Source organism: Equus quagga, chromosome 1 (genome assembly GCF_021613505.1).
Source record: "Equus quagga isolate Etosha38 chromosome 1, UCLA_HA_Equagga_1.0, whole genome shotgun sequence".
In the NCBI taxonomy this organism is placed as follows: Eukaryota; Metazoa; Chordata; class Mammalia; order Perissodactyla; family Equidae; genus Equus; species Equus quagga.
Window position 1 is genome coordinate 34,802,173 of NC_060267.1, and position 13,302 is coordinate 34,815,474.

A 13,302-nucleotide genomic window follows, 5' to 3' on the forward strand; every position below is an offset into this window, starting at 1 on the left:
ACATGCTGAATGTAGTAAACTATTCATCTTTTCAGAACATTTAAGAATTTTTTTTTCTGAACAGCTGTGTTCTAGACATTGTTTTCGATGCTTAGGATACATTAGTGAATAAAACAATGGTCCCTCCCCTTGTGGATCTTACATTCTAGTAGAGGCAAAAATAAACAATAGACATACAAAATAAAATTATCTCATATCAAAAAGTGATAAGTACTGTGGAGGAAAGAAAGGGTAGATGAGGAATAGTGGGGCTGGGGCAGCACACAATATCAAATAAGGTGTTGGGGGAGGCAGCTCAATGGGAAGGTAAGATTAGAGCAAAACGTGAAGGTGGGGAATTCAGCCAAGTGGACATCTCGGGAAGCAGCTTCCAAGAAGAGAGACCAGCTGGAGCAAGAGCCCTGAAGAGTGGCCTGGTGTGTTTGAGGAGTGGGGGGACCTGCAGCTGGGGGAGCAAAGGGAGAGAAAAAGGGATAAGGTCAGATAGATGACGGGGTGTATGAGGGTATGTGAGGGGATATCACCTTGCAGAGCCCCTCGTGGATCATTTTTAGGACTTTGGCTTCTGCTCTGAGAGAAGGGGAAAGCCATTGCCCTGTTTTGAAAGAGGAGTCATGTGATCTGACTTACATTTTAAATGGATCTTTCTGTGTTGAGAATAGACGGTAGGCCAAGGATGGAAGGAAGGCTTGTTCACAGGCTCTATGATCAATTCTATTTGCTTTTATATTGACAGGTTCCTTTGACAGAAATGAAAGCTTATCGACAAATGGCCCTGCTAAGTTCTGCTTTTGCGTTTGGTTGGAGCAGGTGGAATATGCTATGTGATTCTAAAAAAGTTGTATTTAAGGTATAGTATACAAAAACCCATAAAACTACTTTGTCCTCCAAAAAAAGATGCAGTACTCAAAAGCTAAATGAATGTAGACCATGGTTTCTCTTCTAAAAAAGGTGAAAAAACCTCCACAATAGAGTTTTAAAACTTCATTTTTAAAACAATTTTGTCAAAAATATAAAACCAAACTATGTAAAGGTTATGCCTTCATTCTCCATTATGGTATCAAATGCTCTTGACTTCAGGCTAGAGTTCTTATATCTCTTTACATTGACTCAAGAACAAAAGGAAGCGTTTAACGTGAATATATCTATGATTCACAAACTTTCTCCTCTAATGGGGTGAGGCTTCAATTTAACTTTCTGGCACATTTACTACTGCCTGATAAAGAAGGTATCTTATCAAATTCTAAAAGCTGACTGATGAATGTTTTAGCCTAAATGAGCCACCAAATTTATTTATCTCATTTATCATGTGTTTCTCCCGCTAGAAGATGAGCTCCTTGAGAACAGGGTTTTATTATTGCAGCTGTTAGTTATTTATTAATACATTTAGTTGTTTCTTCTTTGTTCTTTTCATTGTTGTTTTTCCATCCCCAGCGCTTGGAAGAGAACCTGGCAGATGATAGCCACTCAATAAATATTTGTTGAATGAATTAATACATTTTGATAAGCTCCATAAACACCAAGATATAAACAGTTTCATGGTTCAAAAAAATGGGATATGAAGAATGTTTCTTTAAATGTTTGCAATTTTAGGGCCTGAGTTGAGCCATTCAAATAATACTCTACTGCCAAATGTCTAATAGAAGAGCATCTATTAACAGATTTCTCTAATTTTCTTCTCCTTTAGGTGAGGGAACACCTTCGTAAAGAAGAACCTATTGAGGATCCCAATTGGGCCCTTTTGATGTTTAGTGGTGACAGAGCACAAAGGCTCAAGATCGACGAATACAGCGATACGTTCTCTGAAGCCCTGAAAGAAGAAACTGAGTTTCATTCTACTTTGTATCACATGGTTAAGGATTTTGCTTCTGAAGAAGCAATGGAGAAAATCAGGAGCTCCAACGACCAGTTCATTGACTCTGTGGGCCACATGCTGCTCTTGACTAGGGTACTCAGCTATTCTTAATCCCCACTCATACATTTTATTCAGTATGAAGAATCAAGCAACTTGGAGAGAAATCAGGCATTGCTTCAATAAAGTGTAATGAGTGAATATACTTCAAATAGGCTACTAAAATGATCTAATCAGCATTTTATACTCCAATTTTATTTTTCAGAAAGTGGATTTTTTTTCCTTTGAATACTTAGTCTACTGAGACTCAACTCCCACTGTACGAAGATTTGAATGGTTCTTTATTTCAATAAATTTTAACAAACAATATATAATACCTCCTTCTCAAAAAGCTCATTAAAAGATCATAGGCAGGCTTCCTCCCCACTGTATTTCAGCTGGGGAGATAATCACAAAAAGAGGGAATGTACAATATCTTACAGGCATCCTGAGAACCTTTGGTTCCATGCTATAATTTTCCAGCTAAAATTTACTAATTTACAAAGTTCAGATACTGAAACCTTAAAAATCAAGATGCACACATTGGGCTGTGCTGCGATCACACTGGTGGTGGCCCATTGTGTCTAAGTCTGGTAAATGGCCACAAGATATGTTCTAGAGACATCCAGGAGTCCCCATCTTGTGTGGGAGCGGCATCCACAGACTTTTGGAAAAACAGGCCTGTGAGGAAGCTCATCAAAGCTGCAAACAGTACAATGAAGGCAACAGACAAACAGAGTGCCTTGTTAGCCTTTCCGATGGAAGTCTTGAGATTTGTTGTCCAGGAAGCTATTGTGTCATAACTGCAAGGAAAACACAAATTCAGAATTTGGCAATCACAATAATGTTGTTAGAAATACTCCTTTTGCCAACGATACCAATCAAGTCATTGATCTGCCCTACATACTACCAACACCGCCTTGTAATAAGCCACATAATGTGATCTGTCGTCTTGGCTTTGGCCACAATCTGCCTCCCTTATAATTTTTAGAAGTAAGAAATGATGTGCTATGGTGAGAATCTGAAAATTATGTGATTTAGGCATTATTTAACTCCTGACAAGTACATTTGAGTGTTTATCTCATTCTTTCAATCAGGTAAGGCAACTTATATTCCTATGGTGGAAACAAAAAATTATTTATTGGGTAGAGCAGGATATATGTGTATGTACATATGTGTGTGTGTATATATATATATATATAAACATGTCACTTATTTCTCACCATACCCTGGACTTTTCTGTACTGAAATTTAAATGCTATTTCTTTAAAAAAAAAAATCTTACTGCAGCATCATGCAAGTCTTTGAAAATAGTACAGTGTCTAACACAGAATTAAGTATTTTACATGTGCTAATTCATTTAATCATGACAACACAACAATGACATAGGTACTATTATAATTCCTATTTATAGATGAAGAAATTGGTGCTCAAAAATGGATGAACTTGCCCAGGTCACACAGCTGGTTAGAGAGCTGGACCTGAGCCTAGGCCATCTGGCTCCTGGGCCAGGTTCCTAACGCTGTGAATGTTCCTGTGTCTTGTAACTCATAGGTTCAGGGATGACTCCTGTAGACCATGTGAATTTTGTTACTCATTTAAATTTAACAATTTGACAGGCCTTTTAGTAAAGTCATTGATTAGTATTGTTAATCCTGCCTTACTTTTCCCAATTCCAACAAGATGGTATCATTTCTCAAGTAGACAACTTACACTGAAGAGACATCCCATTTCGATGGATTATTTCTCTTTTCAGAAAGACTTGGCTTTCTTGTTCTTTCTACTATTTCTTCTTCAGGTGGTTCTGAGTCATCTTTAGTTCTGTAAGTAAGTATGGTTTTTAAATATTTAAAACTACAGATAATGTGCTACAATCATTTATAAAATGTTGCTAAATTTTACTATAGTACTAAAGAGGCTCACAAATATTTGTTTTGCTTAAGATTTGATAAATATCTAATTCTAAAATTCAAATCACCAAATTTATATTTTTAACCATTTACAGGAATTTAATTAATTAATTATTTTTTTTTTTTGCTGAGAAAGATTCACCTGGAGCTAACATGCATTGCCCTTCTTCCTTTATTTTGTATGTGGGTTACCACCACAGCATGGCTGACAGGTAGTATAGGTTTGCACTCGGGATCCGAACCTGCAAACTTGGGCTGCCAAAGCAGAGCACACTGAACTTAACCACTATGCCATGGGGCTGGCCCCTATAGGAATTTCATTTAAAAAGTAACTTTCTGTACTTAGAAAAATAATAAATGTTTGTTGTAGAAAGTTGGGGTACTAGCAAAAGGACATGTAAAAGTTAGTCAATTCTCACCACTCATAATTAACCAATGTTATTACTGTGATTTCTTTCTCTGCATATATGTGTGTGTGAGAGTGTAACCACACTTTAAAAACTGAATGTGAATGCCATATTTTTCCTCTATGTAATTTGTTATTAACATATAGTAAAGTTTTTTCTAAGTATTCTTCTACCAGATGGTTTTTAATATCCTATATTAAAAGTTGATTTTACTCTTTTTTTCTGTAGGTTTTTTGATCAATGCTAAATTGGAGTAACATCAAAGTGTCATTTCTTCTCTAAAAATCTTAATTTTAAAAGTGTTTATGAAAATATGTTCAGTGCAAAGCTAGTTAAACTGGTATTCAGTAAGCTGGGAAATAGCAATTGGATTGCCTATACTTTAAATGAAATCATATTATCTAGAGGGATTTCTTTACCTGAACAAAACTTAATTGTTTCATTATCATGTTCACTGATGAGTTCTAGTTGGATCTGAACTTGAAATACCAAGCTCATAATGCCCTCACAATTGCCAAAGGGAACTAACTGTGTCTCAAAGTTGTTTTTTTTCCAGTCAAACATTTATAGGGAATGTATGTGATAGACATTAATTTTTAAAGGAAACAAGGCCCAAAAGTCAGAATTTTTGTAAGATTCTCAAGATTGCCATCTTTGGTTTGCAAAGACTTCTCAGTAGAAATCATACCACATTAACAAAAAGCAAAAAAAAAAAAAAGGATTGCAATCTTTTGAAGGAAACTCTTGATTTTTTTAACCAGGATCAGAAAATGTCACTATGTTAACTATAAATCTGAAAAGCATTAACACATACAATAGTCTCCCAGGATTATTTTTAAAAAAGACTTTGAGTGTAGGCACTATGTCTTACTCATCTTTATATCCCTTAGGATTGAGTGCAGTCTCTATCACATAGTAGGCATGCAATGAAGTTCTCCACAGATGAGGAAACTGAGACCAAGTAAGGTTAAGCAATTTGTCCAGTGTCAACCAAGGACTTAGAGGCAGTATTTCTTCATGTCCTTCCTTCTTGCCCTCTACCATTCACTAGAGAATTATATTTGTTTAACTTTCTAGATATAGAGATAGCAATTTAGAGCTTTATGTTTCCCGTACTTTTCACTTACATAAAGAGAAGATAGATGTACATATATCACATGTGCTTATATGTTATATATAATTCATGTATTTTTTAAAAAATCTAGTAGATAGACATTTTACTTCTGTGGCTCTTTATTGACCTTCCCCCAATAACTAGATACTCATACAGGGAAAAAATTATCTTCAAAGATCTGGTAAATTTCAGGGCCTTTTCTAACTTAAGACCTCAAACCTTGCAGTTCTGAGTGCTATGTGAGTGAATTCATTCACAAATAACATTTATAGTGCTTTACAGTTTATAAAAGTCTTAAACAATGAATTATCTTTTTGATGATTCATCATTAACCTCATCTCCATAGAATAAAAGTGATCCCGATTTTTACGCCCCAGCTCACATCAAGTTAATAAACACACCAAGCTTCACCTACTTTAGTTCACATTTTTCTTCTTCAGCATCTGCCCAGGAATAGGTGCTAATAAATCGATGTAATGAGGGACGGTGTTCATTCTGCTTTGACCCCAAAATACGCCTAAATAAAGATGATTATAGCCACTTGTCAAATCAAATACATCTGTAGCCATTATCAATTTATTTCCCACTACCTAAATCAACACAAAAATTTTATGTTCTAATTTTTTCCTTGACATATTTACATAACACTTATTTCATAAACCAATTTCATGATTATATGCCAATTTTTATAATTATTCTGCATATACTCTGTACAAATCAAATGTTACAATTTCACTTTTTTCAAACATTTACTTTAGCCCAATTATAAAGTAGTAAGCTTCCCAAAGAGTAACCACAAAATTACACTCACCAGCTGCTTGACCTCCTACTGAATCGGTCATTATTTTCCATCCCAGCCAACTTTAAAGTTCAGATGTTAAAGAAATAATAAAATATGAATTTAGTGAAGTAAGTTTATATTTTTGTCATATGAAAATGAATTTGCTTTTGACTAAGAGCACTTAGGAGTTTACTTACCATTCCTGCATTTCCAATATTTCTGGGCAAAGAGGCAATGGTCACTCTTCTAAGAGAAGATGGCTACCCAAAGGAGGAAAATGTACATTCAGAACATTCTCAATAGTTTACCCTTGTATGCAACACTAATGAATATTCTCATACATACACATCCATGCACTTGCCACTGCTGAGTTAAACAGTAGACATATTTTAAAGGATTTTTTTTTTATGGCCAAATTGCCTTCCAGAGATATTCCACAAATTTATATCCCACTTTCTCCAACATTCGGTGAGTGTAATTTTTGCCAATCAAATATGGAATTCAAAGCTTCTTGTTTAGGTTTCTAATAACAATGAACACTGTTTTTCTGTGTTGAGTAACCACGTATATATCTGCTCTGAGAACGACCTCTTTATGATCTTTGCACATATTAATTTTGTTAATATTTCTGGCAAAAAACTTTTTCATTGTTATTGCAGCCAAATCTATTCATCTCTTCCTCTCTTTTGCTACCATTTCTTTTATGTTTAGGTTCTCCCCAACTCAAGAGGAGATAAATATGCAGCTATGGGCGCTGGCCTGGTGGCACAGCAGTTAAGTTCTCATGCTCTGCTTTGGCGGCCCGGGGTTCACCAGTTCGGATCCCAGGTGCAGACCTATGCACCACTTATCAAGCCATGCTGTGGCAGGTGTCCCACATGTAAAAAAAAGTAGAGGAAGATGGGCATGGATGTTAGCTCAGGGCCAATCTTCATAAGCAAAAAAGAGGAGGATTGGCAGCAGGTGTTACCTCAGGGCTAATCTTCCTCAAAAAAAAATGCACCTATTTTATAGCTTTTGTTTTCATGGTTTCGTTTTTTCCATTCAACACATTTAAGGATGGGCATGATATTCTAATGAATGGATGTGTTTATATATCAACCTTGAGATTTGCACAGGAAAATGTTATATAGTATTATGTGGTTCTTAAAGTTTAAATAGGTACAACTTCAGGAAATAAAAAATATGTTAAGTGTAGGAAATAAACTAACGAAGTTTTATGTGAATCCTTTTCTTAAACCACAGTCCCTAATTTAATTTCACAACTTAGTTGAGCATCAAGAATATCAAATTGCAGTCCCAGAAACCTAGGATCTAATTATGGTTCTACCACTACGTGATTGTAACTAATCACTTAACTTCTGTGAAAGTGATTTCCCTCATCTGTGAAAAAGACAGATTTGGATGGAATGATTTTAAAGTCTCTTGCTCAAAAATTCTGTAAAAAAATTCTGTGAAATCCTGACTTTCAAACTGGCAAAAACTGCTGGTTAACTTTTAATATCCCGTTCTCTCCTTTTTATTTAGTAACAGACTTCTTGGGTTTTAGTTAGGCATAAAGTCTCCAGAATAAATGCAAAACCTCCCACGAATGTAAAGGGAATAAATGAATAGATAAAGCCTTCCAGGAATGAAAAGGGAAACGTTATCTGAGACTTCTAGGAAGTGTTTTTACGGGGAGAGGGAACACCTGTTTTTGCTTCTTCCTCTTTCTTGGAATGTGATTCAATGTAATGACGAAGACTTGGTGTCCAGAGCTGATGAAGCCGTCTTAGACCATCTCAGACCAAAAGCAAAGGCCTGAGGGTGATGATGCAGCAAGAGACAGGGCCCTGTGGATTTTGTGAAGCTGCTCTACCATTGTTGGACTATTTATTTCCAACTCTGATTTTACATGAGAGAGAAACTATCATTATACTGGCTTTCCTCCTGCTGCCACACAAACTTGACTGATACACAAACAGAGCAAGAAGTATAAAAGCATACACACATAAGCATAAATATACACACATGCATATATACATACACACATATATATGAATTAAAATCACCGTTGTTTTATAATTTACATTTAAAGCCATGTTGTTTCAAATACTATTTTAAAACCTTCTCACCTGTAACTTTTGATAGACATAGTGAAGTGAATTAGCACTCACCTTGGAGTTTAGAGAAGCTGAACGTTTTTTAATCTGGCAGTCATCTGAAAGGAAAAACATATTTACAACATTTTAGGAATTACATTTGCAGTTTAACACAATGGTCTCAATTCTTTACAAAGAAAAGCAATGGTCAGAAAAGAGGTATTTAAGACCCTAGAGACTACTGAGCAATATAAATAGCTGGTTATCATTTATTTGGTGATTCATAACAATTACCATCTTAGCCAATGGCATACAGTCCTCTCTGCCACTGCAGTTGTCCACAAGGCCTACCTGGCACATAGAAGGCACTGAAGGAATGTCTGCTGAATAAATGAATCCAAAAACAGATCGGAAGATTATCAAATATGATTACTTTTCTAGAAGAGGGAACAGATCATTAAAATAAGAATTCTGCTCATAAAAGTTCATACTGTCTATTTAAAATAAAACTCTTATAAGATTTATATAAATTTTGTGTTAAGATATTTTCCACGGTCTCAGATGTCTCCCTATTTTCCAATCCATCAGTCAGCTTACTGTGCAGAGTCCTTCCTTCTTTGAGGAATACAAAGCCACAGTTGATGAGTGTGGCTCATGTTAGTGACTGTGCCTTGCTTTATGTGGGGAGAAAGCCAATTCTAACACATCCTAAGTAGAACACTAAGTTCAACCCAATGGGTCAGATTAAAGATATTCTCTCATCTCAGCAATCTAAATTAATGATTCTTTTTGTCATTGCCAAAGAATCCTTATCTCCCAACCTGTTTTCTAACTGACATCTTACTTTGGGCTATGTAAATAATAAGCATGAGTTACTCTTCTAATATAACCTTAACTTAAGGGTCTTTATACTAAAGATATAATATTAGAGAATGAAAGAGGAGAATGTTCGAAAAACATAACTGATACTATTATCTTAAACTTTTATTACCTTCATCTTCAAGAGGGTTAAAAGACCTTTCATTTTGCAAAAGAACCTGTTTCAGTTCTTCTAATTCAGCATGCTCTTTGGCATACATTCTCTTCAGGTTTTCTACATGCTGAATCATTACTTCCACTGCTTTACTAACCCGGCTTTCCTAGTAGGAGAAAAAGAACATGTTCACAATGAAAATACTATTCTTGATACCCAATTAAAAGATGGTGATTAGACACATGTGTTATCTTCACTCTATCCCTAAATCCCACTAAAGTGACAATAAAGGCATTTAAAAAAAAAAGCATGAGTACACAATGGCAAATAGAACAGAAAAAGATATAATAGCAACAGAAATTTGAAAGCCTGCTAGTAGTAGGACTAATGGTAAATGACTAAGAGTGAAAAGCTGAACCATAAGAAAAGCAGTAAGAAAAGCCTAGAAGCAAGTTGGTTTCACCACAGAAAGCTCCAGATGCTCAGGAATTAGTGGCGCCTCTGGAATTAAGCTTGAAGGTGGGTATGTGAACAGAAGAAATGGTTGAAAATCTGTGTAGGAAGCAATCAGGTCCACAGATCCGCTTCCTTACTCAGGCCAGAGGAGCAACTTCCCCTCCACCACTTAGGTGAAAGACTACAGAAGCTGAATATCTAGAGAGAGTGAAACAGAGGGTTTCTGGACTGGGCAAGAAGAGTTGATGATGCGTGGATCATACAGTAAAGAACAGATTCAGGCAAAAGTCTGTATACATATCAAGTATTGAGATACCTAGCCTTATTCCTCCTCCCAACTCCCAAACACTGGTAGCCAGACTGATACTCTCAAGGCAGGCAGCTGGAAGACTGTTCTCTGAGGGATGTAACATGGCAAGAAGAAACTCCTAAAACTACCGCCATTGAGCATCCCAATGAAACATCCTGGCCGTGTGAAGCTCAGAGCCAACAAGAACCTTCCCCACCCAACCTACACAGAGCTCCCAGTCAGCTGCCTGGGAGTCATCACCGGTCAGAGGAGAGCCCTGGCATGAAATAAGGAAATCAAAATGCAGAAAAAAGCCAGCTAGAGGAAATAAACTACAGGAGAACAGGAACTTCAAGGAAACTATCGCTATCTTCAGAGAGTTAATAAATATTGCATCCATGAAATAAGAACAAGATAGTATTAAAAAGCAACATTCTGAGAGTTAAAGAAACAGTCTGGAAATTAAAAACATCCCCAAAATACATAACTCAATAGAAGAGTTTCAAGATAAGGTTGAGGAAAACTCCTGAAGCTGGAGCAAAAAGACTAAAAGGTAGAAAAGAGATGAGAACAAGTTCAGGAGATTCAACATCCAGAGAACAGGAATTCAAGAAAATACAGAAAATGTAGAAAAATTCCACGAAACATAGAAAAAGATAATTCAAAAAAATTTCCAGGGGCCGGCCCGGTGGCACAGCGGTTAAGTGCATACGTTCTGCTTTAGCGGCCCGGAGTTCGCCAGTTCGGATCCCGGGTGCGGACATGGCTCCACTTGGCAAGCCATGCTGTGGCAGGCATCCCACATATAAAACAGAGGAAGATGGGCATGGATGTTAGCTCAGGGCCAGTCTTCCTCAGCAAAAAGACGAGGATGGGCAGCAGTTAGCTTAGGGCTAATCTTCCTCAAAAAAAAAAAAAAGTCCAGAACTCAAGAACATAACTTGCCAGCTTATGTCCATTCAGGGCTTAAAACAGCAGATGAAAACAAACCCATACCAAGGGAAGACAGTCAGGATAGGAGGATATCCTAAAAGCTTCTGGACACTAAAAAGATGTTAGCAACAAAAGCTCAAGAGTCAGAATGGCACCAAACTTTAATAGCAACACCAGAGGCTAAGAAGAAAATGAAGCACTGCAAGGAAAATTCTAAACGAAATGATATCTAACCTAGAATCCTTCACCCAGCTAGACTAGTGATTAAGTATAGGAATAAAGACATTTTCAGTTATATATCATCTTGCAAAGTTTACTTCCCAGGCATTCTTTTCTCTTGGAAAGTTATTGAGTGAGATCTTCCACCAAAATGAAAAAATAAACCAGTAAAGAAGGAGGTATGGGGTTCTGGAAATGGGATCCAACTCAAGAGAGAAGTGCAAGGGATCTTCATTCAAAAGAGGTGGTGAGCCTAAGCAACAACCAGCCCATTCTAGATGCTATATATAAATGAAATCATACACTACATCATCTTCGTGTTTAGCATCTGTACTTAGCATAATATTTTCCAGGTTCATCAGCATGTATCAGCACTTCATTCCTTTTAGTGGCTAAACAATATTATATTAAATGCACAATAATAATATTGTAATTTCTCCACATCCTCATCAACATTACTTATTTTCTTTCTTCCTTTTTTTCTTTTTTTTTCATTATAGCTATCCTAGAGGATGTGAAGTGGTATGTCATTATGGTTTTAATTTGCATTTCCCTAATGATTAAGCAATGTGCATACATAACTTTAATAAAAATAAAAGAAAGAATGTTATTCTCTAGGGAGGGATTAAAAAGGAACTAAGGCATTAAAAATGTGTAACAAATGATCAAACTAAAACTACCACCACAATTAAATGTCTCCTTCTTAGAAAAATATATTTAATAAGTTTGTTCAGGTTTAGATTCAAAAAATTAAAGTCCTCCCAGATTTGCCCACAAAGAAATTTTCAAATTCTACTTCTCTACACCTAAGAATGCAAAGATGCATACACAAAGATATTTATTGTAGCATTATTTATAATAGCAAAATATCAAGAACATTCTGAAATGATCACATCTAAGGGATTGGTTAAATAATTTATGATCTATTCAACCAATAGAATACCATAAAATGATGATGTGTGTATGTGTATATATTTATATCACATAGAAAGTTGTCTATGCTATATGTTGAATGAAAGAGAAGCAGATTATAACATTCCATGAAGGGAATGTCTAGAAAAATATATCACAAAATTTTTATAATGATAGTCATTGGCTAAGGCTATGATGAGAGACTTTTCTTTACATTTTTATTTGCATATTCCATTTTCCATTTTTTCTATATTAAACATATATTATCTTATACAATAAAGAAGTGTTTTTTAAAACTTCTTCCTAAAAATGTAATCCATAATGTCAGGCAAAATAAATCCTTTTAGTAATTTCATTGTAACTAGAGAAAAGGAGACAGATTACCTGATTAATGGCTCCCAACATCTCAGCCCTACTGGCCACTCGTGCTGTGCATTGGCCAAGGAATGTTATTGTCTTCTCCAGCTTCTTAATGATTTCCTGGGCCTGGTTGTCATCTTCACAAAGAGGTGTTAAAGACTGCACGGAAAGCAAAGTATTAAAAAGTGTCCAACTCAAGTAGTCAGCAAGTGATTCTAACACTGACTATGTTCTAAAGGCTGATGACAATCAAATCTCAATTATCTTGGTGGAGGGTGAAAAGAAGCAGCAAAAACCAGTAGTGAAATATTAATATCTTTGTTGGCTCTCAAGTAGACCTGTGCAGGAGCTCACAAAAACCATTTATATCTATTCTTGATCCTTTCCTTCTTTGCTTCCCAAATTTGCCACCTCTTCATGTGTATTTATATCTTTCTTCTACAATTAACAGGATGGGATATAATTAATTTGTCATGGTAAAGAAATTATGCTTACAAAAGAGTTGAATGTATTATGAGGAACATAGTTTGAACTTTTAAGAAAATTAGTAAAAATATACTGGAATTAGTTATAGCTCTGACTGCTATACTTGCTTTTCCATTGATGACAAAGTGTGATTGGGCTGGTTATGTGGGTATGCCTTCATAGCCTTATGAATATTTCTCTCAAATCTGTGCCCTTAATCCAAGATGATGGCCTTCCTGATGGAGGATCATCCTTCTCACTAGGGTGGAGACAGAATTAAAGGAACAGATCTGGAAGCAAACAAGCCACTTCTCTTTATCTGTGTGATCATGAACAAATATCTAAGACTTGCCAAAATCTAAAACACCGTAAATTTTGTATATCATTAAGAAAGAAAAAGTTCTGCCAATAAAACTATAAGGCACCATTGACTGTAAATCGCATTCTAATGTCAACCTTTCTGATTTGCTGTTTTCTCGTATGTTACATGGAGACAATTACATCTCCTTTC

General features: G+C 35.9%; 2 protein-coding genes across 5 annotated transcripts in view; one reads left to right on the forward strand and one right to left on the reverse strand.

Moving 5' to 3' along the window:
• Positions 1-2,036, forward strand: part of DNAI7 (dynein axonemal intermediate chain 7) — a 72,451-nt gene extending 70,415 nt beyond the window's left edge. For all 4 annotated transcript variants that reach the window (XM_046642039.1, XM_046642029.1, XM_046642043.1 and 1 more), the window contains 2 exons: positions 737-850; positions 1,688-2,036. In XM_046642039.1, coding sequence (XP_046497995.1) covers positions 737-850; positions 1,688-1,966 — 393 coding nt within the window. In that variant the 3' untranslated portion in view covers positions 1,967-2,036. The remainder of the gene's footprint in view (positions 1-736; positions 851-1,687) is intronic.
• Positions 2,037-2,176: 140 nt separating this feature from the next.
• Positions 2,177-13,302, reverse strand: part of IRAG2 (inositol 1,4,5-triphosphate receptor associated 2) — an 88,023-nt gene continuing 76,897 nt past the window's right edge. Inside the window, exons 32-39 of the mRNA XM_046642015.1 lie at positions 12,351-12,485; positions 9,176-9,323; positions 8,260-8,303; positions 6,301-6,363; positions 6,134-6,183; positions 5,738-5,839; positions 3,605-3,712; positions 2,177-2,694 (exon numbers count right to left, since the gene is read on the reverse strand). Coding sequence (XP_046497971.1) covers positions 2,451-2,694; positions 3,605-3,712; positions 5,738-5,839; positions 6,134-6,183; positions 6,301-6,363; positions 8,260-8,303; positions 9,176-9,323; positions 12,351-12,485 — 894 coding nt within the window. The 3' untranslated portion in view covers positions 2,177-2,450. The remainder of the gene's footprint in view (positions 2,695-3,604; positions 3,713-5,737; positions 5,840-6,133; positions 6,184-6,300; positions 6,364-8,259; positions 8,304-9,175; positions 9,324-12,350; positions 12,486-13,302) is intronic.